Source organism: Anopheles merus, chromosome 3L (assembly GCF_017562075.2).
Source record: "Anopheles merus strain MAF chromosome 3L, AmerM5.1, whole genome shotgun sequence".
Lineage (NCBI taxonomy): Eukaryota > Metazoa > Arthropoda > Insecta > Diptera > Culicidae > Anopheles > Anopheles merus.
The window spans coordinates 12,264,159-12,291,783 of NC_054085.1; the positions used below are offsets into that span (position 1 = coordinate 12,264,159).

Below are 27,625 nucleotides of genomic sequence, written 5' to 3' on the forward strand. Positions count from 1 at the left end.
GCGTAACCGTGCGGACGGTATAGGCCTACACCGCCTCCGACACGCGGAACACGGTGCACGGCCGTGAGTGGGACCGGTTTGCTGTTGTTGTTGTCGTTGTTAGCCACTATGGGCCCCCAGATGGGGCTGCGTGACTAATAAGTCTAATTTGGTCGAATATAGCACCACTGATTGCCATTTTGGAGCTTTTATTTCAACGAACAGTTAATGGCCCATGGTGAAGAAGAAGATAAGATCTTGTTGTTCGGATATTTGGAACAAGAATAGGATCTCCCAAAACATATCCTATCAGCTGATATCAAACGTTGGACGTTGGGTAGGCTGAACATTGAAAGACACTCGGAAGATCTTGCTTCCTGAAGTTTCGCCCCGAAATCCCCATACCAAGGTCTTCATTTCGCTGTTTGTTCTAATTTTGTGAAATCCAACAGAGCCAACACGGTGCAGGCACTCGGTGCAGAGTGCTTTCCATGCCCATGAGGCAAGGTGTACGTGGGCGCAGAATTATATATGCACACACACACCGAGCACAGCACCACCATCCAGCGCGACGGGCCTTGTTTGGCATACGCTGGCAAGAGAGCCAAAGGCAAAAGTCAACCCGCCGCCGCAAACCATTAGTTGGAAAGGCGAAAAAACCACACAAATGAGCCTAATACGACAAAAACGGCAAATCGGAAACGCGCACCCCTCGACGGCCTACGACGGAGACGTCGCGTTCGACCGAGGCCCACGACAATTTCAGTCGGACGGATGACGGTAACGGCAACACAGTCATCCGAGTGACTCAGTCAAGTTGGTCTCGGCTCGGCTGGCGGATCCATAGTGCATAGAGGGATTTGGCTTCTTCGCACCTATTCGATGGACCACGCCATCACATGTGCTGCGTGTGCCGCCGGTGTCGGAATCGATTTATTTTGCTTTGCCCCACGGGTCGCGTAATCACTTTTGAAAAATGACGAATAAATTCATCCCTTCCAATCGGCATTGGAATTGCATTACGGCGCACTGGCTGTCCGAAAAAAGATGATATGTGCAGCTCATTAGTGCGTAAGACCATATGCGGGACCTGCAAACACCGGGGTGCGTGCGTGCGTACTCGATGAAGAAAGGTTAAGGATGCACGGGCAAGCTGCCGCCGATCTGCCGGTGATGGTGATCATTCCAAGTTGGTTGATGATCATTGCTGGATTAAGGGTGATAATATGCTGTCTTTAATGATAAATCATGCATAAACGATTTTTAACAATTGACTTTTAAGTGCATCGATAATGTGATAGACGATTATGACATATAATCAGCGAAATTTTACAATAAAATATTGTTACAGCTTATTTGTATGGCATTATATTTGTATGTGGTTTATTTGCATGCACATTCAAATCTTAAAAATAATTAATTTCGAGTAAAATTAGTGTTTTGAATTTTTAACCTAACAGATGACGTCAACATGTTTAATTATGCCATATTTTAGGAAAAGTTAAAAACTAAGATATGTGTACCAAGTGTGGCTGCAGCATCAATTATGACTATACCCAACACTATTTTCGCTCTAAAACAGTCTATTTGCAGTCCATGTGCTTAAACCACGGATGGATGTTTTATTTCAACTATGAACATTTTAAAACATTTGTGCTTCATTAGTTCCATGCTGGTTACTTCCGTTTGTTAAATATCACCCTCTTAAAATGTGTTGCCAAGATGTTTGGTATCTCTTATTATTTTACTAAGAGCAGCACTGTAGGATATTCGCAATTTTTAAGCACCTTACCATATGTCTATCTTAGAATCATCATTTTGTTGTTATATTTATTATTATTATCATTATTATATTTATTGACTTTTGGTGTAAAATATCCACGAGTTTTGGCTTACAACCACAATTGGTACAGCTATGGCGAATTGTTAGGAACACTATAGCCATAAATGGTAATTTTAGATAAAATTTTAAATCGAAATTTTCTATTATATTGATAAACACTGAGTTAAAATAAAAAAACACATATTATCGTGTTTTACATATTATAGATTTCAAAAAAACAAATTGACTTTCAAAATTTTACCAAATACTGTTTTTTACAGGAGTAAAATCGGCATCTTAATGACATAATATAGCCATACTTGGTACACTTAACCTACACATTATGAAATATGTGTAAAACAATTTCCTTTTGAATGGCCAGCCCAATATTTTACATTTTTATCGTGTAACAAAGACCTGTTCGTAGAACGTTTGAAGTTTATTTTTATAATTTACCACATCAAATAAAAATGATCACTAATTTTGAATATTGTTGATGCATAAAAGCCTAGAATGTGGTCTGAAATACAAAAAAATCAAATCTATTCTTAATGAATAGATGCAGTAAAACTCTATTTTTTTGTAATTAAGAAAAACGAGGTCTTATCCAATACATTATTTTTGCTTAATATTTGTCACTATTTTGCAAAAAACGCATAAATCAAGTTCCATATAAAATTAACACAAAGCTCAGAGTTCTCTTTCATCTCAAAAGAATCAAAATCATTTGGTTTGAAGAACGCTTGGAAAAATATTGGAAACAAACGGTAGTCCTATTTTAGATATTGATCAAGTTGGTCAATGACAATTCAATTTAAACATTCTAGTATGGTTATTTATGCATACTTATTGGTTTACTCTTGTAACATCATGCTTGTTATTTGTCGGATTTTTGGAGTGATTTTTTAACCAGATAGTCTTGATGGTCCAGCCAAAATGCTAATTGTTTTTGATTATTTCTGTTTTTAGTTGTTGGGCGTCTTTCTCATGTCATCATTAACATGCCTAATTTTTATGTCCAGCACTAATAAGTCAAGATTGACTGCTACTGAATCCTTCAAAATGAATGTCACATAATTGTTTTGAATAATGTTAAATAATATTTATTTTATTCCTGTTTTGTTTCATAATACTTTTCCCTCTATTGCTGCTAAAAAAAACTACCCTCGACAGACCGGCAAAGCCTGCAATACTGCAATCAATAAACGATTTTGAGCACAACTAATCAATGAACAACTGAACCGTTTGGGCGAACTGAAATTCGCCGTAGAAATTCGTGTTCTCCTTCCATTCATGCACCATTGCAGCGAGAAAGAGAGGCAGAGGCACACACAAAACTACTCCAAAAACTGCCCACCAGCACACCAGCATTTGATCTGATTATCTTTCTTTCACCCTTTTCCGCTGGTGCGGTTTTCCTTCGCTGCCGCAACCGCTTGCGGTACTTGCGACAAAATCGTAGAATGCATTAGTTTTTCGGTTCGTTAAACGTTAGCGCGCACCCAATTCGACCCGCCCCGGTCCCTGGTTTAGCTCTCATCCTGCTCATCCGATTCGTTGTTTTCCCCCTCTCCCTCGAGCAGCAGCTCATTCGCAGCGGAGCGGAATTCGAACCCTGGCAACTGTTCAATATCGTTCGCACTGGCCGGCGGACGCACCGTTGTCGTTGTGTTGGAGTTAGCCGTCACATTAACGTTGAACGGGAACTCCGCAAACGTGGGCGCAAACAGTTGACCCCGTACGGTGGCCTTGCGCTGTTCGTTGTACCCCATCTTGAAGCCTTCGGGCCACGACCGAACCTCGGACTCGCTGGTACAGTTGGATGGTTTGGCGCGGGCCAAGAAGTCATGCTCGAACGCCGCGTTGTACAGCAGCGTACAGACGCCGTGCGAACCCCAAGGGGACAGGGGTGCTGCCAGCTGATTGATACCGCAGTCGCCCATAATCCAATCCTGATGGCAGCTGGTCCGATGGCGCGTGCCATAATTCCGGCTGGTGTGAATGCACTGCACGTTCTTGGCCGCCGTACGGTGGTTGGGCGCATTGACGTCTGTGGTGTCGAAGCCGGTGCCAACGATGTCACAAGCTGGATTACGAAGGGAGAGAGCAAAATGTTGGGGAGTTGTTAGTACCTAACAAGGCTAATCGAAAGACAGGACTACTTACCATCTATTTCCTTGATTTTGCGTGTGCCGTACTCTTTGGCGGCGGCCAGTGCCACCTGAGCTCCAAAACTAAACCCATACAGAAAACCATTGTCCGGGCTGAAGCCTTCCTTTTCGAGGAACTCTAGCTTCTGCTTCAGTACACCATAGATGTCTTTGAAGTTACGCCGCAGCCGGGCGTATGTTGGCAGCTGCGCAAAGCGATCGTAATTCATACACATCACACAGCCTCCACGATATTCGGTTAGATCTAGAATTTGAAAATAGAGTTAGAGGGACGTCTCCCTATTCTCAATCCCTTTCTACTCCACTACCACGCACTTCGAATGAGATCCTGCACAAAGTACTTTTCACAGTCAATCTTCCACCCGAACACAACGATCGCATACTTGGCGCCCGGGTGACACTCGTCGTCGTACTCGTACGTGTTGTTCTCCGCCAGGTTGTAGATGTGCACGAGATCTCCCGAAGAGTTGTAGTAGTTGAAGAAGATGTTGTCCTGAAACCGATCGGCACTGACCGGATGGGCATGATGCACCAGCATCAACACCATGGCCACTGCCACGGGCAGCGCCAGCCTCTTGATACTCTGTCGTACAAACATCCCGCTAAAGTTCCGCTGACGTGGTTGATGGTTCCCGGCGTTGATGCCTAAAGAAACTAAAACACAGCCCAGCAAGCGGTCGTACCTTTATACACTTTTAGGATGACCTAAATTCTTAACACTGATTCAAAAAGCAAACACTGATAGAGGACCCAAGCTGTGGGGGGAGAATCGGGAACTTCGGAGGAAGTAAGAGACACACAGACACCAAGTGTGTGTGGAGCGGAATAAAACAAATAAAAACCTTTAAGACAACACTACACACACCCTTCAGGGAAGCCAGAGGCGCGCGAGAATTGATGGATCTTGTGATCTTTAGACGTTGTGGATGTTGGAAATGGAAAGGTTCTTTGCGCTTGCAAGACCCGGTTGCCGCCCCCCGATGAGAGATATCACCTGTCACCGATTTGCTTATCTGCGATCTGCATGTGTCGATCGTGAAAGCTTTCTCTGGAGCTCTGGAGAGACCTGTGGAAACCGGCTTAGTACGGTGAGGTCAAATTTCTGGTTCTGGCTCACCTGGCACGAACCCCCGGTTCACGAGGCGTTAGTTGTTTAGGGACATCAGGCACCGGGTTTATGTTACGGGGTTCGTTGTTTTTCACTGTCAAACTAAATTTCGGATAACCCGAAACCGGTATTTCTGACTAGCGATGCAATAATGTTTATTTGTTTTGACGTGATTATTCGTTGGCACGATGTCAGCACCGGAGCGTCATAATACCGGTGGGGACACACCGCTGGAGACACCTTTGCGTGTTTAGATAGAGGGATGGAGGGCCGATGGTGAGGTCAAAATTAACCCTCTAGGTCAGGGGTCGGCAAACTATTCAACTGTTGAGATTTTTCAATTATTGTAACATTCATTTCGTGAGTTTTAAATCCGAAAAAGTGATGTTGTTATTTTCGTCTCCTATTGTGTTAAAAGCATTGCATTCTTCGCTCAGGCCAAAATTTACCAACCCCTGCACTAGGTCATGGACCTTAAACACACAACTACATCAGTGCAGGCAGTTCAAGGGATTGGATATTGCCACATGTGCCATCTTGCTCTGCCCAAAACGTCAAATTATCTCGTAATAAACGGTCATCATGCGTCGCAAGCATAAATCAATAAAACGTTTGCGCAAAAAGGGAAACGCATGAATGGCTCCCAAGATACGCACACATACTCACACACCTCACGGAATGACTCATGTTCATGTTTGCCAATTGATCTTTTTTTAATGCCATAACCACATTTGAACCATATTCTGACGAGAACGAGCATTTACGCACGTGTCGTCGTGTTTGGTGGTTTGTGTACTTTCTCTTTCGGTGAAAAACCTTCATCCCCCTTGGAGCATTCTCGGTCACGCACGGTACACAAATCAATCGCACCCGTCCGATGCTCAGTCCGCCAAGTGCGAAGCGAAAGAAAGCTCCAAAACACCGGTCTGCTGGTAGCCTCGGGATGGTCGGGTACCGGATCGATATAACCGCACCGCAGCCACGAGAAAGCCGCCCAGTGCAAAAGCTCGTTCCAAAAATGGCGACGAATTGGGCAGACTGAGCGAAAACTGTGAGCCAAAATACTGTTCCGAAAGCAACGCTCCGTCTCCGTGCGCGCATATACATGTGTGTGCGTGTCTTGGGGCCATAATTTCGCCGCAACTACAAAAAGCGAAGTTTTGGGAAGGAAGAAATTTATTATTATCATTCTTCCATAAGCCTTACCGCGCCGTGTCTATCCCCAGCCGTAGCCGCGGTTGTATGTGCTACCCGAAAGATAGCCCAAAAAATGCCCAAACTTCCCCCGGGACGTAACGCGTTCCGGTGTGTACGAAAGTCTGCGACGCGCGAAAACGGGGAGATAAGAAATTCGGCAGGATTGATTTCGGCGGCTCGCGATTTTTATCGACCAAACGACCGATCCGAACGAACTCTCTCTTTTTCTGTTCCATCGTTCGAGGAGAGGAATTGGTTTTTAGTGTAGGGACACTATAAAGGTCTGCGAGGCGGGAGGGGATATTTTATATCTTGGGTGCCTGATGAGGTTTGTGGTAAACGGTACAGTTCCGGACCCCTGGGTAGGTCATACGATGGCAATGGCATTTCTTCAGTCGATTTCCACCAATCGATGCGTTCGTTCGTTCAACAGATGATGATGATGGTGAAGATGACGGTGGTGTTAATCAAAATGTGTTTAAATAAAGGGTTTCTTAAGCCTTTTTAGTAATATTAGAAAATGTTTCAAACAATAATAACTCAAAAGATTTCTTGTTATTTTCCTGAACCTACAATGGATCAACAATTGTTGAAAAGCGATGATACGAATTGACACTTGAGCTGTTGAGTTGGTCAGAGAAGCCCTGTAATCTCCAGAAATGTTTGATTTTGATCGATGAAAACTTTTATACGCGACAAATACTGGATATGCTGAATGGATTTTTTTTATTCAGAAAGAACGGCTTTGGCCGTATTGCTTATGCTGACTGGATTAGCATCCACAAAAGATCCAATGTCTCGAATCAAGTGATATAAAATGGTATATTCTATCATTCCGAATGTCTTTTACTGTTCCCTTGCAGCACGGAAGCAAATCAAAAGATGTTCAAAACATCAACTATGAATCAAATATTTATGAAATGAATGATGACGTCATTTGAATAATAAATCGAATAATTATCGAATCTTTCAAGATTCATGATACAAAGAGCTAGATTCATTCTAAGTTTCAATATTGTTTCTATTTCTATGATATTAAATTTAGGCTAAAACCCGTAAAATATCAAAATATTATGTATTAATCTTATATTTCATGTTGGGTGTTTGGAAATTCTTAATGATAGATAATAAAAAAGAATTAGGTACAGCTTATCACAATTTTCTGGAGACAAATCTATGAAATCCTTTCTCTAACTCGAATTTAGTGTCTCATATGAGCCACTTATTTCACATTTTCAAACCCGTGCTTGTCCTGTTAAACAACGGCCAAACAAATTAACGGCAAAATCATAAATGGGGAATTGTAAAGGCAACCAATTAAACCCAATGTTTGACTGCAAAAGCAGTGTTGTTATTTTTAATTTATTTCTCCCCCCTTGTTCACCGATCGCACTGCCCGAGAAGTCTCCGAGGTACTTAACTAACTTATCATAATTTTGCAATCACCCTCAACACTAATGGCGACACACACAATCACATCCGACAAGTGGTACAATCGAACCACGAAAGCTTTCTAAATGGCGCTAGTGAAGTAACAAGCACTGCTAACACAAACAAAAAGCGGAAAACAAACATAAAACTGAGAAAAAACGGTTCCCTCATAAAAAAAGAAAAAAAAAACAGTTCGTCGCTCCTCCTCCTTTAGAAGTCATTTCCCTTTGGGTGGCTTACTAACCTATCACTCAACGGTGTGATCACGGTTATCGAACAAACCGAAACACGGCACCATGAAAAGCACCGACCGAAACCAATTTAGAGGAGTTAAAGTCGAAGAGTCTTCACTGGGAACTAGTGAGAATGTGGGATAGGTACTTAACGAACGCACTTACACAAACAATGGGGTGGTGGATCAATTACCAACACTTTGGTTTGAATTTGTAAAGAGTAAAATATTTATTTCCCTTTCGCTCAGTGTATATCGTATTTCAATCGATACTTAAAGTTAAAAAACCAAACATTAAACATAAGCAATGACGAAACCTGAAGTCGACTCCTCCGCTCGTCCGTGGGTTGTTTGCTGCCCCCGATGGGATCTGTCAACTCCTACACCTTCGTCGGGTGTAAGCCATTACAAACTGGGATGGTTGGCACTGGGAGGTCCTAAAATTGGCACCACTGGGTTGGTTGTTTTTGCGACACTTGTGACTCTTTTTTTGGAGAGTCTATCCACCTTCCCTATTTCTAGAAACCATAGTCAAAGATGTTGTACGGATTGGTGTACACCGTGTACGGGAACACGTCGGAGGTCTGCGCAAAGAGTTCCCCTCGGACCTCACTGAGAAAGAGAGAGAGAGAGATTTTAAAAACTGATAATTATTAGATCCTAAAGGAGAATTAACATAACAAGCCAAGCGTACCTTTTCCTCGTCTCCATGTATCCCATCCGGTAGTTGCGCGGGTAGGTGGCGACCTCCCCGAACGTAACGCACTCGAGCGGTTTCGGCTGTGCCAGGAACTGGTACTTAAACGCCAGGTTGTAAAACACCGGACAAAGCCCGTGCGATCCAAGCGGTGGTGGTCCTGCCGCCGCCTGCCTCAACCCACACTGTCCCATGCGCCAGTTCTGGTGACATTTGTTCGGGAACTTCGTCCCCTTATCAATGCTCGTATGCACGCACTGTACGTTCTTAGCGGCATTCCGGAAATCCATCAGCTTAAACGCCCGATCACTATCAAAGCCTGGGCCCGCCATATCGCACGTATCGATCGCTTCCAGCTCCTGGCCACCGATCCGACTGCCCGCGTCCAGCGCCAGCTGCGCTCCAAAGCTGAACCCAAACACGAACGTGCGCCCGAACTGGACGCCCTCGTACCGGAGCTGCTGCAGGAAGTGCATCAGCACGTCGCGGATGTCTCGGAACGCACCGACCAGCCCACCGTACCCGCCGCTCGAAAAGGCAGAATAGTCCATGCAGGCCACGCAGCCACCCCGATGCTGGTGCAGGTTGTCGCGCAGTGCCAACACCCACGGCACCTCGTAACAGTTCTCGCGCCACCCGTGCACGATCAGGGCGAAGCGTTCGTCCGCCGCGCAGCCGGTACCGTTCAGCAGCCGATCCTCCTCGATCAGCGTTGTCTGTTTGGTGAGATTGCCCCTTTAAAATACAGAGACGGTTACAACCTACACGCCGGTGCACCCACGACGGTGCGTTCACCGTGACTTACCCATGGTAAAACCGAAAGGTGATCTTTCCCTCGAACATCGTACGGCGTGGGGAGGGCTTCAGGGCGGCAAGCAGTGCCGGTGGCAGTGGCGGCGGTCTACGCACTTCCTCCCCTTCTCCTACACCAACAGTCGTAGTGACGTTCATGCTGTAGTCCTCCTCCCCATCGCCAGCAGTAGTTGTGCTGTCGGCCGCCATCTCGTCCCGAAAATCCATCGCGTAGTCAGCGGCGAACGCTTCATTGGACGCGATCGTCTGCAACCGCTGTGCCCGGAGTTGGGCCCGCTCGAGCCTTCGCTCCCGGATGCGGCCTGCCAACCGGGCACCGAACTTCCCATCCCGGTACGGTTCGGCCAACGCTGCCAGCCCGACGAACAGTACGAACGCGACCACCAGCGGCACCACCACGAAGCGACGGCAGCCAAACGACATCTTCCCTCCCGGCGTTACCGATACGGAATGTATGCACATACCAATCGATGAACGGTGCGGAGCCCACAGACGGAAGACGCCCATGGCTCACACACACACACACACGCACAGAGACTCAGGCACGAAGCACTGCGTGGTGACTTTTTTGGCGGGTATATCCTCGAGTGATATCGCGTCTCTCCAACTCTTTTACACGGTGTGGTGCATTTTCCAACACCGAAAAATAGAAACCCCACCGACCACCGAAGACCTAGATAGCGAACCAGTCAACCGGTACGCGCCGTACGGGGCTTTTGGTGAACGGGTGTGTATGCTCTCGGAAATTCTTCACCTTCACCTGAATTTCTTCCCTTTCCGAACCGGCAGCCGGTTTCGTGTCGTTGGCCTTTTGATGGTGGTGGTGGTGGTGGTGATCGTCGTTGTTTTTGACTCCCTCGGTCACAATCGGTCACAAAGTTTCTCCTTCCCGGTCGGAGACGATTGACTCTTGACTCTTGCCGGCATGGCATACACCGTTTACGTTAACATGCTTTTTTAACTAATTTATTGCTGTATATCTAAGGAGACGACGCGAGACAACAATTTGGACCTTCAATGTCTGAAATCACTACTAACCACCCGCACACCGGGTGGGGGGAATGCTCAGTACGGTACTCATCCAATGCAACGGAATTGATAACTCCGGTACTAAAAACAGCGACAACGAAGGGCTCTTTCTGTCATCTTACGGCCAAACCACGCTAATTGCTTTTCCAACAAGTGTCGCAAAACGAAGGGTAAATATTTAGCTTGTCGAGCTTGTAAATGCATTACTTGACTGAGTGATATTCGTCAGGCTTGCGTACGTTTTGCACAACTTTTGATCATTGGTGCATTGAGATTAGAGATGGGTTAGTTCCATCGCTCTCTAACGTGAGTTAATGCAAAGTTAACGAGTTAGAATGGCGAATTAAATGTTTAGCTCACTCAACAAGAGTCATGGAAAATGAATCATGGAACTGTAAATGAGTTACTGTTTGATGCCGACAGTAAACTCATTCATGGAGGTCTAACAAAAAAAAGAGTTCAAAAGAGTTATTTAACCCACGAATCATTGTAACTGTACAACTCTCAATTTAGCTTTGAAAAGAGTTATTTAACTCACGAATTATTTACATAACTGCGAGCTGAATCACACAAGAGTGAAAAAAAACTCTTCATGATAATTCAACTTAACTCACAAACTCATTCGGACTCATTGAGCATCACTATCACTCGCTTAAGCGTCTTCTCTATCAGCTGGTGTGGTGAGATGAATATCTTCAAGGATAAATGGAAATGATGCGCCGAGGAGTTATAAAATTTGAATACATATTATTAGTTAAACGACACTACCACAGATGAAGAGGATTTTATCGTACCACCTGCTCAGGCCATTTTTTGGCTACTCCAGTAGACGTTAGCACATCGTTAACTGACTGTTTGTTTGTTTGTTTGTTTTTTTTGGGGGGGGGGGGGGGGGGGTTGCATGAGTTGAAACCATTCAATGATTGGGTTTCTATTTGATGTATCAATCTTCTCGCATAAACATTTAGTATCGATTTATTGAGTATTAATATTTTAATGTGATTTTTGACGATTCTTCTCGTTCCTAGTCGATGGACCTTCCTTGATGCATTAGTGGGTAGAAATCGTCATCCACATTCAAATGATCATGAAAAAGGCCTTTTTTATTAGCATTTTGTATTGAACTATGGGCTATACCGTTAAGAGATAAGCTATTCGATCTTACATCTGTGCTTACTATTTTTGTGGCGACATATACTAGATGGTAGAAGCACTAACAGTACTTCAATAAAAAAAAAGAATTAAATTAATTCTTAAAGACACTACGTTCCTTAAAGCCAATTAAAGATCCAACTGTTAAGCTAACCTGATTTGAATTTCAAATTAGTGAGCTATTTCCTATGCTCCAGCTCTGTGGGTAGACAACAGAATATCAGAAGTACACAGTGATTTTTCTTTGCTACTAAAATCATCATCAGTCATATTAACATAGTCAACGAAAATCAATATAGATTCTAAAATTGTACTATATCAGCTACGGTGCAAAGAAACTAAACTATAAGGCAGGAAATGAAGAACCTGTATTGATTTACTGTATCGATTCACCTCCACCGTCTATAATGTCGTGATTACTCGCAATATGCATATCATCGTTTTGTACGTACTAAACTAACCTCATAAATCCATCCCTCCGGTCATCCAGTTGTTCTAGTAGAAGCCGACACAGCTTGTCCCTTAATTAGGCTAATTACAGACACGCTTAGCTTTCCTGCGGCCCGTCTACAATATCCCCAGGCCGTGAAAATTGCTGCCTTATGACACTGCCGTGTGTGTCGTGGGAGAGACGGCATGAGGAATTGAGCTAGACCAACAAAAAAAAAAAAACAACACACCATATCCCACTAAATCCCTGCGCCTTATGGCACCGTTCCGTTGACGTAGCCGCCAGACCAACCAATGACCCCAATGCACGTGTGTGCAAACATCTGGCAAACATTGGACAAAAATGTCGTAATCGTAGCCCCCACAGTATCATCCCTACTGGCTGCGATGCATGCAGCGAACAAGGCAGAGATTGGCAAGGCGCCACCACAGTGCAGCAGAATACACGTGACACGGTGTGAAGAAGTGGCCAAGCACGGCCTCACACGACCCTACACGACCCTCGGCATGGGCAGCATGCGATTACGCATCGGCAAAGGTGCCGAAAAAAAGTGACCAAAAACAGAACCTCTTACATAAATCAAACGACCACGACATCCTTGTGCGCAATCCCAAGACGGTTGTGTCTCTTTCTCTCTCTATCTCTCTTTCACTAGTGGGCAGGTTCTCTATACATACAAAAAACACTAAATCCAGCACTATGCAGTGAAGCCTACCTTCGGTCGGTACACTAGTACCCGGTGAGTGAGCAACGGGTACTTCTACGAGTCCAAATAGTCCAAGCACCGCGGCATGACCCTGACCGCCCCCGCCACGTTGCCTTTCTTTCCATGGTAGGTGGGGTAGGCCGGGAGAGGAAGGAGGAAGTTTTGCAGTTGATTGCGCCGCGTGTAGGCGCGTGGGCGCACAGTCTTACCGTCGGTACTGAGAGGCACTGAGCAAACTTGATCGAAACCGACGATATTGATCAGCGCCGCCGCGCGTGTGGGAAAATACGTCGCGGTCCGTAGTGATCGACAGGTTGAAATATGGCTACGGTCGGAATGTCATTCATAGAAGTACCCTCGAGTATAAAAAAAGTGGGGGTTTGTGGGAGCAATTAAAAGAGAATGTCATTTAGGAGCTTTTAGGTGTGTGTGATCTTGAAGGAAAGTGATTGATCTCGTAAATAAGTAATCGAAGAAAGTATTTAGCTTTTTTAAGCAGTTAAGGATACGCTTAAATGAAGCGTACAGTATATATAGGGCCGGTCTGGTGGAACAATCGTCAACTCATACGACTTCACAACATGCTCGTCATGGGCTCAAGCCCCGAATGGACCGTGCCTCGATACATAGGACTGACTATCTTGCTATGGTAAGTCACTGAAAGCCAAGCTCACTTCACTGGTGGATACAGGCAGCCCTTGACCGACAACAGTTGTTGTGCCAAAGAAGAATAATAACTCTGATTGTTGACGAATACTCTCTTCCTTTCGATTTCTTCTTGAATCGTCGAGTTCTTTGCAAAAATTGACAATATTTATGATCCAATCGTTCTATGATTTTGTTGTTGATGTATGACTAAATATTAGCCGGTTGAAATAGGTTGAAATAACAAAAGGTAACCTTGATATGTATTGGTTTTATATCCTTTGTCTGGTTGATATAAGGTTCTAGACACTCATGCTGATCTTCGATATACAGTCTTAAACCTTTTTTACGTCAATTTCGCAACGATTCACAATGAATTGAATTTTGACAGAGTCTTTACAGGAGCTGGGGCTTCTATCTTCGATCTTAGGACCAACTTGTTTTCCGAATCCATTGAAATCGATAACCAAGTTGGTTAGATAAAGATGCAGATGTGTGTTGGACTTCACTCATATCGGTTATAGAAAAAAACACGAAAAGTGCATTCGTACAACCAATTTAGCTTCAATCTAAACGGGCCAGGTCTTAGAAGGGCTTTGACGTCACCAAACTAGCTACTGATAAACTCTGCCATTCGAACACAGCTCCTCTCTGCCCAACGTATTATCATCTTTCATATAAAGTAATTAGTAAATACGATCCAGCACCTAAGATCATTGAAGATGTTGACCTTGAAGGCGTCAATCCGAACTTTTTTGTGGCTTCGGAGCATCTACCATAGAACTGCAGGACGTCCTCTATAACACATTACCACGTCCAATCACCCAGCTGATACAGGTCCGTTGTGAGCCAAATAAAAATCTGCTTCTGAAATGGATTTCTAATTTTACCCTACATCTTATCGTAATCAAAAAGATTTAATTGTAAAGGTCAGAATAAGGGTAAATTATCTGTTTATTCCCAAAACTCCTTCCATATGATAACACTTTACAGAAAATTTGTAGCATTCATTACCAGCAAAATCGAATGCATTGTAAGAAATAGACCTGTTAAATGCACCCCGCAACAAACCCAACCATGCTGACGACTTCACAGTGTTCACAGTTACGGATCATCTCCCGGTGCGAGGCCGATTGGTTTCCCCCTTTTATGGTCCGAAAGCTGGTGCCGGAATTGTGACCAACTTTAGCCATCCGGGTGTGGGTGTTTCGATTTCTTCGGTTGGCTGGCCCAATCTTTCGTACGGCGTTTGTGCGCCTGCTTTTGGGGGCGAGGTGTTATTATAAAATAAAAAAGCGATCCAGCTCCCCGAACTGTCTCTGCACCTTTCTTTGCCCGGTGCCAAATCGCGTGTATGGGTGCAAGTGTTTGTGTGTAAGACATTTTTCTTCAAGTTTTTTTTCCTCTTTTACAGAGAGGGTAGTACTTCCGCCCCCGTAATGAGTACCGACGCTGCCATGATGTGTGGATGCTGCCATGCTGTCGCTGGCAAGGCACCAGCTTTGGTAATGAGAATGATATCATAGTTGCTTCATCGTTTGCTCCAAAATAGGCAGTCTCCGTTCAGCAGTGAGAGTAATGCGAGCTGTGCTGCGCGGATCCAGAATACAGGAGTTCAAAAAGCCAAATGGGCAGAACACAGTACGGCAGCACGGTTTGGCTAGAGCTCAGAATGATGGAGTGATGTTTGTTAGAGGAGCTCTCGTGATGCAATTGCTTCATTGTGGCTTGCGGTAAATGCACCAATTGGTCTGTAGTGCACTTGGCTGTATATGGGACTGATCGTGTACACTGTACGGTTTTAATTATTACGAATGACACCCTTTGACACTGCAGTTATAGGAGTGTTTTTTTTATTCTTTTTGTGCGTTATTTGAATTGATACCAGAGAAGAATTTTATGTGAAAAATCATCGCTGGTTTAAGCTTGTAATGTAAATCTTAACTATTTAGTGTTTATAGATATGCCACGGGATGCCAAGGGGTGGTCCCATGATACAGTCGTCAGCTCGAACGACTCAATAACATGCCCGTCATGGACCGTCCTCCCGTAGCAAGGATTGACTATCCGGCTTGCGTGGTAATGAATTACGTCTCGAAAGCCTGTATAGGCCGGCATGTCCGCGTAGGACGTTACGCCAACTAGAAAAAGGTATGCCAGCAATCAGTGTTTCTTTTTTATTGGCCCGTTTTTTTAGCAAAATATGTACAAAAAACACACTTTCTCATAAGCACTTCCGTTTCTGATGTCAAATTTGCCGTTTGGAGTTGTATGCGAACGAATTAAACGATTGCAACTTGCATACAAATTGTACATTGAAGCGCTCTCTAGCGGTGAGCTGTGATACTGTCGCCCTGTTGACTGGTGTCGTTTAAGGAGCGTAAGAGACCCATGGTACCCGTTGATTCGGATTCGGTTCCAGTTTTTCAGAGACAGATTCGGAGTAGATCCACATCTACATTTCACATTACCCACCACTATAGTGATGGGTACAATTGAAAAAAAAATCAGATGTCGACTCGGATCCGACTATGGATTTAAAAGCCGTTCGAAATCGTTCGGAGTCGGCAAGAGTTGGATGTTGTTGCAAGCCATTGCTGTCATCGTTGAGCGCTATTGCTAGAAACTTATTTAGAATGCTTATTTACGAAGTGCTTCTGCAAAGCGAAACACGAAAACACTAAACTAACTCTGACCGACTACGGTGTACTCCAGTTGACTTCGACTCCAGATTGATTCCAAATCCGGCCGTTTTCGACTCCAGTTAGATTCCATGTGCGCTCCTGAGAGTACATCACTACACCACTAGTATAAACTCTGCACTGTAGAACATCTGGGACCTTTGGAGTGTGTGGAGCTACGCATAGCTCTCGCTTCTAGTGGTTGGAGCTCGGAATCGGTACTACCCGCTTGCGATTCCATGACTTCACGCGGCTATCGATACAATCCACCTACAAATACAATTCCGCCGACTAGCGAGTCGATTCCAGGAAGTGGTTCCACATCTACTATCCGGAATCGATTCCAGAAAACTTCGAACCTAGCCGGTATCTATTATAACCAAAACTTCATTTTCCCATGTCGATTATCCGGGTGCGGATTAACCGTGCGCGTAAATTTGGCAGCTGTTCAGTTGTGGGAAACATTTGCAGTTAAGTTGATAAACAATATTTGTGTGCAACTATCAACGGTCTAGTCAACGACCATACCATGTTGATACTTTTGAACTTCATTTTTGTTCATGAACAGTTGTGTAACCTATAGTTATGATTAAAATATGATTATACTAGTGATTAATTGATCGAGCCGGTCTCATGGTATAGTCGTCAACTTGTACGACTTTACAACATGCCCGTCATGAGTTCAAGCCCCAAATAGACCGTGCCGCCATACGTAGGACTGACTATCCTGCTATGGGGGGGAAATCAATAAGTCACTGAAAGCCAACCCCACAAGTGGGTTGGCAGGCCTTGACCGGCATCGGTTGTTGAGCCAAACAAGAAGAAGAAGAAGATTAATTGATCAATTGATTCTACGTGAATTGTACGAAAACCCAGTGAATTTTATAATTTTTATATGAAAATGACATGTGTTGGACCATTATCCGTGGAAGTCGATTAATCGGCAATCCTCCGGTCCCGCGCTTTCCGGATAATCGACGTTCTACTGTAACTAATTTACACGACGCTACTGGTGACCAGTGCAAAAGATTTTAGTTTATTGAATAGTATTGTAGCTAATTCACGTGCTACACAACAGTTATCAATCGTGTAACAGTTGATTGAAATTCATAATATTTTCGTTTCGCGCTAAACAATTCCCGGTAGCTCTGAGTGTTAGGAAATGCGCACATCTGTGTCCTCGAAATCTTTAACTCGATTCAGTGATTATTTGTGAAACCCCTATTACGGTTCACAGTACTTCCAATACTCGACACTTTTTGTGTTCTGGCTGTACAGTGCTACAACCACACATTCAAACTTCATCCGTTTTAGGATAACTTCTGGCTCTGCATACGATTGTGGCGTATTATTTAGAAACGACCGCATTTCAACCATCATGTCCAGTAGTTCCCTTTTATCAAGAGTGCATATCGTTGCAGCACATTTGTACAATTCAATAAAATATTCAACCCTTAGTTCACTATTAATTCCTTGTAAAGATTCCATTGAAGGATAATTCAAAATACAGGCCTCGCACGTGCATCGGAAGCAGTACATGAACGATAGGGTTGATTGTCTCTCTTCCCGGTCCGTCAGCCAGTGATCCACACTGGAAGAAACAGGAGATTATGGAAATTGATCTAAATTGATAAGAGCAAAACGTGTGTTAATATTTTCGAATACCATCACTTACTTGTAAGATTCGAATAGTTGGCCTCCTTTAGCGACTGGATGGATGACAAATATGGCACAGCGGCCATCGGGCAAAGTGAGACGACTAACGTTGGGAGCACAGGAATGGTTCAGCATGTTGATCAATGGGTAGCAACCAATTGCAAATCTTGCATTATCTGACTTCGGACCATTGTCCGAATTGCAGATCAATAGTTTATGGTTGCATTCTGCAATTTGCAGATATCGCAGAATCAAATCAAGTAACAGTTTGCTTGCTGTTGGATTTGCCTCGCAGACCGGTCCCAGCTCGGTACACTCCAGCAAATCATTGTGCATAACAACTGTAAAAAAGGTCCGCAAGGCAAGTTCTTTGATGTTGCGTCGTTCTTGATTGGTGCACAACACGTGCGCCGTGTTGAACACGTCCTGTGGCGTGGCTTTCTTCCAGTCCATCGTAAACCCATCCACCTTCGACTCGTCCAATGCATCCAGATGATCTTTCAACTTCTCTAGATCGTTATCGAAGGTGGCGATCGCAATCGCTATCATGCGTAGAGCAATCACTCCGCTTCTGTCAAGAACTGTCCACATATCTCTTAAGACGCCACACTCGTATCGATGGTACTTGCCGTACGCTTTGCTGATACATTCCTCCGAACAGTACATGGCCACGGTACATCCTTCGCATGGAATCAGTGTGAACAATCGTTCGGCTTGGCAAAAGTCACACCGAACGTATTGGCACGTGTCCATCGTCACTGTGACGAACGGCTTCTCGATCATTACGACATCTCCTACCTTTAGCTTGCGGTTCGTCACCACATGTCGCCCGTACTGATCGCTTCTGCCCAGTGCCAGACAGTTGGCAAGTTGCGGTGCGTTCTCGTGGGCCGGGTAGCTTAACTGCAGTGTTTCCACCACTTCGGGGTTCACCTTAGTGACATTCTGATTCCTGGCCTTTGACAAAGCTTGTTTGGCCTCCTTTTCGCGCTGATTCAGCTTCTCATTCAAATGCTTCGGATAGTTCGACTCACGAGCCAGCCGGATGTTCTGCAAACAGTCCTCGAAGCGCTCCATCTTTAGACAAATGAACGAGCGATTTCCGTATGCCAGCGATCTTTCTTCCGATCCTTTGGCCGAAAAAGCGATGCATTCGTTATACAGCTTCATGGCCTCGATGTATCGTTTCTCCTTCGGGTGTACCATTTTATTCCCTGCGGACCGTAGCTGAGCCGCCTTCTCGTTGTCCTTGTTGCCATCGTTGCGCAAGTTTAACCGTTCGCGAATGGAACAATTATGAAGCCATTCTCTTATTTTCGAAAACAAGAACTGGACAGTTTCGTTGGCATTTGGATTCATCGTGTTTGCTTTTTGCACGCTGGGTTCCAGGACCGTGGCCCAAAGCTTTCGCATTAAGGCGAGCATTAGATGTTTTTCTTTTCCCCACGACGCATACTCTGGGCCGTAATATGCTTCCAGACTTTCTAAAAAGTTCGTGTCGAATTGCTCCATTTTCTGTTTTACTTACTGCAATCCGAACGAAATGTATACTACAACGAAGCCAAATAAATTTATTGATCTCACAAACCCAATCGAACTTACTTTACCTCAACAAGCGCACAGACAAATAGCACACGTTTCTTTGAATTTGCACAAAGCAATGGTTACCGTGGTGGAGTTTTCGGTTGATGTTTGGGCAAAGCGCGCAAGCAGATCTGTGAGCACCACCAGTAAACATTCTGGATATTAACCGGCCCATCGCGCGAAAACTGCTCGAAACGACGTGAGCTGTCAAATTCCATGCCAAATTTTCAGCACACGCGCGTTAAATCCATTAGCTAAAGAGCAATAATAGCAATTTCGCAAATTAATGGTATGAGAGGTATTTTTTTTAGTAGGATAGACGACGACATGGGGCTAGTCTAGTGGTACAATTGTCAACTAGTACGACTTAAAAAAATGGCCGTCATAGGTTCAAGCTCCGAATAGACCGAGCCCCCATAAGTAGGACTGTCTATCCTGCTATGGTAACAATCAGTCACTGAAAGGCAAGCTCACTTCACTAGTGTATACAGGCAGGCCTTGACTGATAACGGTTGTTGCGCCAAAGAAGAAGAAGACGACAACATTTGTGGCACGATCTTCTCTACCGGTCTCTCCAATTTTTTGGCTTTGCGGATAACATTGGTAGGACAACAGCGAAGGTGTGTGAGGCGCGAAATAGCAACAATTGGATTGAGAATCAATGAGAAGTAGACAAAGTACCTGCTTGCCGGAGACTCAAACCATTTGGAAAAACAGTGAATTAGTTGCCCAAGCGCCACAGATTAAGCTTAAACGACTGGAAAATTTAATATCCATATAAAAAAATGAAAGCTCCACAGCTTCATTGGTTTGATCAATAGATGGCGTATTACAACTCATCATTATATTGCTATCCTGTTCTTGCAATGTGTTTCGACAAGTTTCATCTTATCATGACCTATATAGCCTTATAACTTTCTGAGCAAAAATCTATGTGAATGGTCGTGTGGTCAGATACGTGGGTATCAACACCAACGACCATAACTCAATTCTCACTTGCTTCAGTACTGGTGGTTTCCGTTGGAGTTTAGTAATTAAACAATTGTATCGCCGTTCTAGTTCTAGCGATGCATAACTTCAATGCGAAACCATACAACAGTACAGAGGAAATGAGAAAGCTCTCCTCCAAGCGATGAAGCTCAACTGGTTGGGGTATCCCACCAACAGAGAGCGCCACCAGCTTTTTTGCTATTTTTAGAATGAATGAGTCGTTTGCCGTCTGCTAAACGAAGTCTTTCTATATTCCGTTTAGGTAGAGAACTTGAGTCGTTTAGAAGCCGTTTAGTGGTCGTTTAGTGGATTTGTGGCACTTGGGTGACGACGACAATTTCGAGGTACTGAAGGAGTTCTGCTATCTTGGAACGGTCGTAACTTTGGACAACGACACCAGCAGCGAAATCCGGAGACGCATTGTGCAGGGGAAGCGTGCATACCATGAACTTCGCCGACTACAGAGATCCAGAATACTTCTAAACCGCACGAAATGTGAGGTATATCGCACATTGATTCACCCGGTTGTTCTCTACGGACACGAGTTCTGGACCATCCGAGCTGAGGATGCAAACGCTCTGGGCGTATTTGATTGACGCATCCTCCGGAACATCTTTGGCGGTGTGAGATAGAGACACAGAGATAAAGAGTGAGTGTGTGTGTGTGTGTGAGAGAGAGAGAGAAAGAGAGAGAGTAAGAGATAAAGAGAGATAGATAGAGAGAGAGAGGGAGAGAGAGAGAGAGAGAGAGAGAGAGAGAGAGAGCGTTCAGCGACACATGTTCAGCGAGTTGTAGCTTTGTTCAGGCATATACAGTGGAGCGCTGTTTATCCGGGCTCATCAGGACTCAACCTCGCCCGGGAACGCGAATAACACAGATAATGACCCTACCAGCATTAAACGGCTTTGAAGGCATTCAGAAGGCATTTAAGGCCTTAGTCGCCTTAGAAGGCGAATAAAGATTTCAACCGAAACTTTCACGGCTGAAACGGGATCTCTTCGAAATCTTTCAACTTTTTGATTCAACGAGAACAGATAACTTGCCGCCATCTTAGCTTGTTTATATACTGGTTTTATAACCCTCACTAATGTAACTGCCAACTAGAGTAGTGACAACGCTTTTAGTTCCGAACCGAGAAAGCGTGTGTTCAAATCCTAATTTTTATTATCTTTTTTCTGTGTTTATTTCTTTTTAAATTAATATTTTCTTGCTATAATTAGAACAAATCAAATTTATGTGAAGCGAAATTTTAAAAACACCTTTTTAAAAAACATGATAATGACTATGTTTACCCTTCATAATCAGGATGGGAGAAAAATGTATCTCATTTCTCCTTTTACTAGAGTTATCGAAATAAGTTTGATATATTAATAGCTTTCAACGGGTTGGTCTTTAACAACCGAATAATGCAGACCATATTTAATAAAGTGAAATAGCTCAGAGCTTAACGCAAGAGAACATAAGGCCGCAAATACACGACGCGCGTTTCCGCGGGCGCGTTCAAACGCGTATAACAGTTCCGCAGAGATATCCAGCAAGAGCATCTCTGCGTTTCCGCGGTAGCGCGTTCGAATGACATTTCATTTCTATGGCTGGATTGTTATACGCGTTTCCGCGGGCGCGGAAACGCGCGTCGTGTATTTGCGGCCTAACATGTAAATCGTGCTATCGAATCTCACGCACATATCTGGGAACACTATAACAGCGCAGTGCCGAAGACGCTTGTAAGGTTTTCTTTTGACAGTTGCAATTTCAAATTTCAAATTAAAAGCGAAATTTTTCAATGACATATTTCAAAGGCATTTAATTACTGCTAAATGCACTGCTGATCGCCTTCAATTCGCCGGCGATTATAAGGCGATTAGAAGGCATTTAACGGAAATTTGCGGGTAGGGGAGTCAAACGATATGTTTAAAAAAAGGTTTCTTATGTTTCGATAAAAATTACCCAGATTTTATAACCTTCGGGTTTTTTCAATGAGAATATTTGAAATGTGCCATGAATTATGTTGTTTTTTGTTATGCCAATGTGCTATGATAACCATTTTTTTGTAATAACTGTTGTGGAGACGAACAGCGTCGCGCAACATTGTGGCTCTGAGTTGTTCGCAGGGTGCGACAGCCCTGGACGTCACCCACGCTGTCCGTCGAGGGAGACCGTGTGACGTAACAAAAGGGCCGCGCCGTCGCGGCTAGGGCACGACGGCCGTTCACCTGGGTCATTCGGTTCTCGGGTGATCAACGAGTGCGGTTATCGTTACGCGGCTGCGCCGAGGTTTTACTGTTCAACGAATTTTTATTGTGTTAGTAATAAAATTTGCTTGTTTGTTTGTAACTTGTTAGTTGTGGGTAATTTAGTGTGTTAATAAAATAAGTGAACGGACATCCGAACACAACAATAACCTCCTCAGAACGCAATGTCACCTTTGTATTGAACTATATTTTCTCAACAGCACGGATAAACGGACAGCCGGATAAAAGGTACCCGTATAAACGGCGCTAACTGTAATATAAAATACTCTTTCAGCGAGATATACAATTGTTCGGAAGTAGGTGTTAACAAGTTCAGCGATTCTGTACAGTCATTATCCGATATACGCTATCGTACGGGACCGAGCTCAATAGCGTCCCTACCCGCAAATTTCCGTTAAATGCCTTCTAATCGCCTTGTAATCGCCGGCGAATTGAAGGCGATCAGCAGTGCATTTAGCAGTAATTAAATGCCTTTGAAACATGTCAATGAAAAATTTCGCTTTTAATTTGAAATTTGAAATTGCAACTGTCAAAAGAAAACCTTACAAGTGTCTTCAACACTGCACTGTTGTAGTGTTCCCAGATATGAGCGTGAGATTCGATAGCACGATTTACGTGTTATGTTCTCTTGCGTTAAGCTCTGAGCTATTTCACTTTATTAATGATGGTCTGCATTATTCGGTTGTTAAAGACCAACCCGTTGAAAGGTGTTAATATATCAAACTCATTTCGATAAATCTAATAAAATGAGAAATGAGATGCATATTTCTCCCATCCTGATAATGATGGGTGAAGATAGAGTAATTATTATGTTTTTTTAAAACGTATTATTTTCATTTTGCTTCACAAAAAGTTTGTTTATATTCATTATAGCCAGAAAATATTAATATAAAAAGAAATAAGCACAGAAAAAAGATCATAAAAAATCAGGATTTGAACACACGCTTTCTCGGTTCGGAACCAAAAGCGTTGTCACTGCTCTATTTGGCAGTTACATTAGTAAGGGTGCAAAACCAGTATATATACAAGCGAAGATGGCGGCAAGCTATCTGTTCTTGTCGAATCAAAAAGTTGAAATATTTCGAAAAGAACCCGTTACAGCCTTGAAAGTTTCGGTTGAAATCTTAATTCGCCTTCTAAGGCGACTAAGGCCTTAAATGCCTTCTGAATGCCTTCAAAGCCGTTTAATGCTGGTAGGGGTATCTCTAGTTTAGCGTATAGCCGATTCCTATGGAAAAATAGTTTACATTACCGGTTCGACGTTTGAAATATATCGCCACAGAGTTTTGCATTAAAGTTTTTTGTTATAAAACCGGATCTTTTGCATAATTTAATGCAAAATGCATTAAAAACATTGAGGAAATTCAAAAAGAGCATAACATATGTCAAAGAATTAAAATATTTGCAAAAACACATTCGCGTATATCGAGTATCGCGTACTGCGGATAATTGCTGTAGTGCTGTAATTTGTTTTGTTTACACTCTGTGCCACAGCGTTTCATTTTCATTATTAATAAATGCGTATTTTAAAAAGTCAGGCCGGTCTCGTAGTACAGTCGTCAACTCGTGCGACTTAACAACATGCCCGTCATGGGTTCAATCCCCAAATGGACCGTGCCGCCATACGTAGGACTGACTATTCTGCTATGGGGGAAATCAATTAGTCACTGAAAGCCAAACCCACAAGTGGTGCAGGCAGGCCTTGACCGACAACGGTTGTTGAGCCAAAGAAGAAGAAGAAGAATTTTAAAAAGATATAAAAAGAGAATTTTGTGTTAAAGAACTAATAGCGAAAGAAGACGTCGGCGGTACGTTCAAAACTGTGAAAAGTAAAAAACAGCCGGAAAATTGCGTTTATTAGTGCTAATTGTACAACACCTTCTCCGGGTGAAGCGGCTGTTCCACTCAAGTTTGCTGAAAAAAAAAACATTGTAATTGTTTGTTTGATTCAAGAAAAATGATAAAATATAACCATAAAATTATAATTCAACGAATTTTGTGTTATTTATCAAAAACCTGGTCGAAAAGAATCGCAATGAAATCGAGAAAGGATACGGATCTATCAAAACTGCTCGAATGGGTAAATTAACGACTGCTAATTTACTCTTAAATTAACGGCGACATTAAATTACTCTTAAATTAACGGCGTTAAGATAGGGGTAATTTTAGCTCGATTTGTCTGGCTGGGAAGAGGTACCGTGTATCTCGGGGACTACCTGTACTTGGGAAAGCAATTTTGTTGCTTGGGTAGCAGATTAACGTTTGACGCACGTAGAAAACGGTCTCCGTCGCCGATCAAAACAAACAATTCCACCGTGGGGACAATTTTGGTGCCGCTTTGCCTTGTGAAATATTTATTTCAGAATATGTGTGAGCAATCTCAAATAATTGTTTGCCATATTTAAATTCTAGACAGGTAAATAATACTCTGCGGCTAGAGTTCAATTTTAAACATACTCCAAATCGCTTCAGGAAACTTCTGAATATGTTGTATCCAAAGAAAGAAAATTGATAAACAATTCAGGCTAATTTTGCTATTTTCATTTTAGGTTCTATTGGTATAAATAACATGGGATCCTCTTCCACCTCCGACAGCGAGGAAGAGCGCAAACAGCGCAAGCACAAGAAAAAGGATAAAAAGTCCAAAAAATCCAAAAAGGAGAAAAAGCATAAAAAAGAAAAGAAACACAAACGCCACCGGCGGCATCGCTCGTCCTCGTCGTCCAGCGCGGGAAGCGAAAGCGATCAGTGGGTTGAAGCACTTCCAGCAACTACGGATGTCCCCTCCCGACAGTCACCCGAAGCGAAGCTCGAGCGTGAAGATTGGATGAACAGCATGCTGATACCGACGTACAGCCGGGAGCCGAAAAAGGAGGACAAGAAAAACAGTACGCCCGCGGACCAGCAGCAGCAGTACGACCCGAAGACAAGCGTCCGTGAGCTGAATCCGTACTGGAAAAACGGGGGCAGCGGGTTGCCCAGCTTTCGCAAACCGGCCAATGATGAGGATGACTACGACGAGCGGGATGATTACTATCGACGCCGTGCGAACGAGTCACAGCAGCAGCAGCAACAGCATCGGCCTAGTAATGCTGGATGGAAAAAATCCGCTCGAGAAACCACTGCAAATACACTCGCACCAAGGGAAGATGAGAAAAGGGTTGAAAAAGAACCGGAAAGCGTAAATAAACCGGATGCTCTGGATGAACAGCTCCTGACGGACGAGCAGTTGAATGAGCTGGGAGCTAAAATCATCAAAGCGGAACTGCTCGGCAACACCGCGCAGGCGGAAAGTTTAAAGCTGAAGCTAGAAAAGGCTAAAGCATACCGTAATGAAATGCAAGCGAACAAAAAGCAGCATCCGTCCCTTCGCCATGATCCGGCTGCTCAGAAACGAAGAATAAGCACGGACGAGCCAATCACGTACGTTACCGGCAAACAGGGTAATGAGCGTTCCCAGCGCTTCGACGGTAGGAAGCAGAAACGCTACCAACAAAATCTACCACCCGGGCCGGATCTGGCTGACAAGTTCCGGTCCGAGCGGGTCGAGAACGATAACATGGACGCACAGTTCTTCAAAGTGTCCGCGAAGATGGGCGACGGCAAGCGGTTGGAAAACATCTTCGACCACCAGAAGGCGTCCTCGTCCGCTGCCGGTATGGATGGCATCGAAGAGCGGTCGGTCAAGGACATGAACCGTATGGCAAAGGCACAGGCCGACTGTGAGCGTTGCCTCAACTCGTCCGTGTTCGGTCAGGAGCAGCTCATTTCGATGGGCAAAAACGTTTACCTCGCGATACCGACTTGGCGAGCGCTACAGCCCAAACACTGCTTCATTGTGCCGGTCGGTCACTATCCCTGCCTGACGCAGGTCGACGAGGACGTTCATCGGGACATCGTAGACGTGTGCAAGGCGCTGGTGCAGATGTTCCGCAAGCACGGCATGGAGGTGGTATTTTTCGAAACGGTTCGCTACCTGCACCGCAACCCGCACACGTACATCCAGTGCGTGCCGGCGAAGGATTACGAGATGGCACCGTTCTACTTCAAGAAAGCGATCCTCGAGTCGGAGACGGAGTGGGCCATGAACAAAAAGCTACACACCGTGGAGGGGTTCAATGTGCGGCGAACGGTGCCGAAGGGTTTGCCCTACTTTTGGGTGAACTTTAACATGGAGAGCGGGTTCGCGCACGTGATCGAGGATCAGGAACTGTTTCCGGTTACCTTCGCAACGGTAAGTGAACGGGCAATGTTGAACGTTTTTTAGCAGTTGCGTTTAAATTAATCGTTCGCTTTTTGGGTGTTTTGAACAGGAAACGATTGCCGGCATTCTAGGGCTCGAAACGCGAGATTGGCGCAAACCGAGGAAGGAGATGAATCCGGCCCAAAAAGTGGAAGAGTTTAAGCGGTGGTGGAGTGAATATGACTCCATTCTGCAAACAAAATAATTTTTCAGTTTATTCTTCTTTTTTTTTACGAAATAAAGTGAATTCAATTTTACTGTTTGTTTTAACCCTATTGGAATAGCCGGCTACTCGGGTAGCCAAATCGATTTTGATTGCATATTTATCTGATTTTAGGAATCCGATTAACTTGAAATTTGAAAACTTTATATAAAGTATAACTAAACTATATAACTTTCTTATAAATTTTTCGTAGAAATTTTTTAGTATAATTAATCTGTTTTTAAGACATATTTTTAGCAATACCCCTATTCCAGGCAGAGTATCCAGCAACTTTAGAGGGTTATTTATAATTTTTGAATACGTAATTCAAAATCGATGCAATTTTCTGATGAAAGTTTAATAAACTAATCTTCTTTTTTTTCTTTTTGCGACAAATGCAAAAACTTCATAAAATGGTCTTTGTTGGTAAATCATGTTGATTATACATTGTAAAGAGGCTGAATTTAAACATTGTGTGTGAAATTTATTTGATGTTGGTGTCTTTCTCCCATCAAGGGTCAAAACGTAACGATTTTTATTCAAATGGAAACTACTTTATCTTTTTAATTTTTACTCTTAAAATT

At 43.8% G+C, this 27,625-nt stretch overlaps 4 protein-coding genes across 5 annotated transcripts; 1 reads left to right on the forward strand and 3 right to left on the reverse strand.

Moving 5' to 3' along the window:
• Nucleotides 1-2,881: 2,881 nt before the first annotated feature.
• Nucleotides 2,882-4,707, reverse strand: LOC121599270. Its single transcript, XM_041926959.1, has 3 exons — nucleotides 4,288-4,707; nucleotides 3,968-4,216; nucleotides 2,882-3,887 (listed from the first exon to the last, which is right to left on the reverse strand). The coding sequence occupies exons 1-3, from the start codon at nucleotides 4,568-4,570 to the stop codon at nucleotides 3,331-3,333; spliced, it is 1,089 nt and encodes a 362-aa protein (XP_041782893.1). The 5' UTR covers nucleotides 4,571-4,707; the 3' UTR covers nucleotides 2,882-3,330.
• Nucleotides 4,708-8,151: 3,444 nt separating this feature from the next.
• On the reverse strand, nucleotides 8,152-10,563 carry LOC121600358. Its single transcript, XM_041928858.1, has 3 exons — nucleotides 9,443-10,563; nucleotides 8,635-9,372; nucleotides 8,152-8,552 (listed from the first exon to the last, which is right to left on the reverse strand). Exons 1-3 carry the CDS (start codon nucleotides 9,955-9,957, stop codon nucleotides 8,459-8,461), a joined length of 1,347 nt encoding a protein of 448 aa, XP_041784792.1. The 5' UTR covers nucleotides 9,958-10,563; the 3' UTR covers nucleotides 8,152-8,458.
• Nucleotides 10,564-17,133: 6,570 nt separating this feature from the next.
• On the reverse strand, nucleotides 17,134-19,468 carry LOC121600470 (SET and MYND domain-containing protein 4-like). 2 transcript variants are annotated; one of them, XM_041929093.1, is made up of 3 exons: nucleotides 19,378-19,468; nucleotides 17,790-19,320; nucleotides 17,134-17,705 (listed from the first exon to the last, which is right to left on the reverse strand). In XM_041929093.1, the coding sequence occupies exons 2-3, from the start codon at nucleotides 19,280-19,282 to the stop codon at nucleotides 17,339-17,341; spliced, it is 1,860 nt and encodes a 619-aa protein (XP_041785027.1). In that variant the 5' UTR covers nucleotides 19,283-19,320; nucleotides 19,378-19,468; the 3' UTR covers nucleotides 17,134-17,338. The 2 variants fall into 2 exon arrangements, with proteins under 2 accessions (XP_041785027.1, XP_041785028.1); XM_041929094.1 differs by having other exon boundaries at nucleotides 19,373-19,466.
• A 5,410-nt stretch (nucleotides 19,469-24,878) lies between these two features.
• On the forward strand, nucleotides 24,879-27,096 carry LOC121600198 (CWF19-like protein 2 homolog). The gene is made up of 3 exons (XM_041928613.1): nucleotides 24,879-25,012; nucleotides 25,146-26,830; nucleotides 26,910-27,096. The coding sequence occupies exons 2-3, from the start codon at nucleotides 25,166-25,168 to the stop codon at nucleotides 27,042-27,044; spliced, it is 1,800 nt and encodes a 599-aa protein (XP_041784547.1). The 5' UTR covers nucleotides 24,879-25,012; nucleotides 25,146-25,165; the 3' UTR covers nucleotides 27,045-27,096.
• The last annotated feature ends 529 nt before the right edge of the window (nucleotides 27,097-27,625 follow it).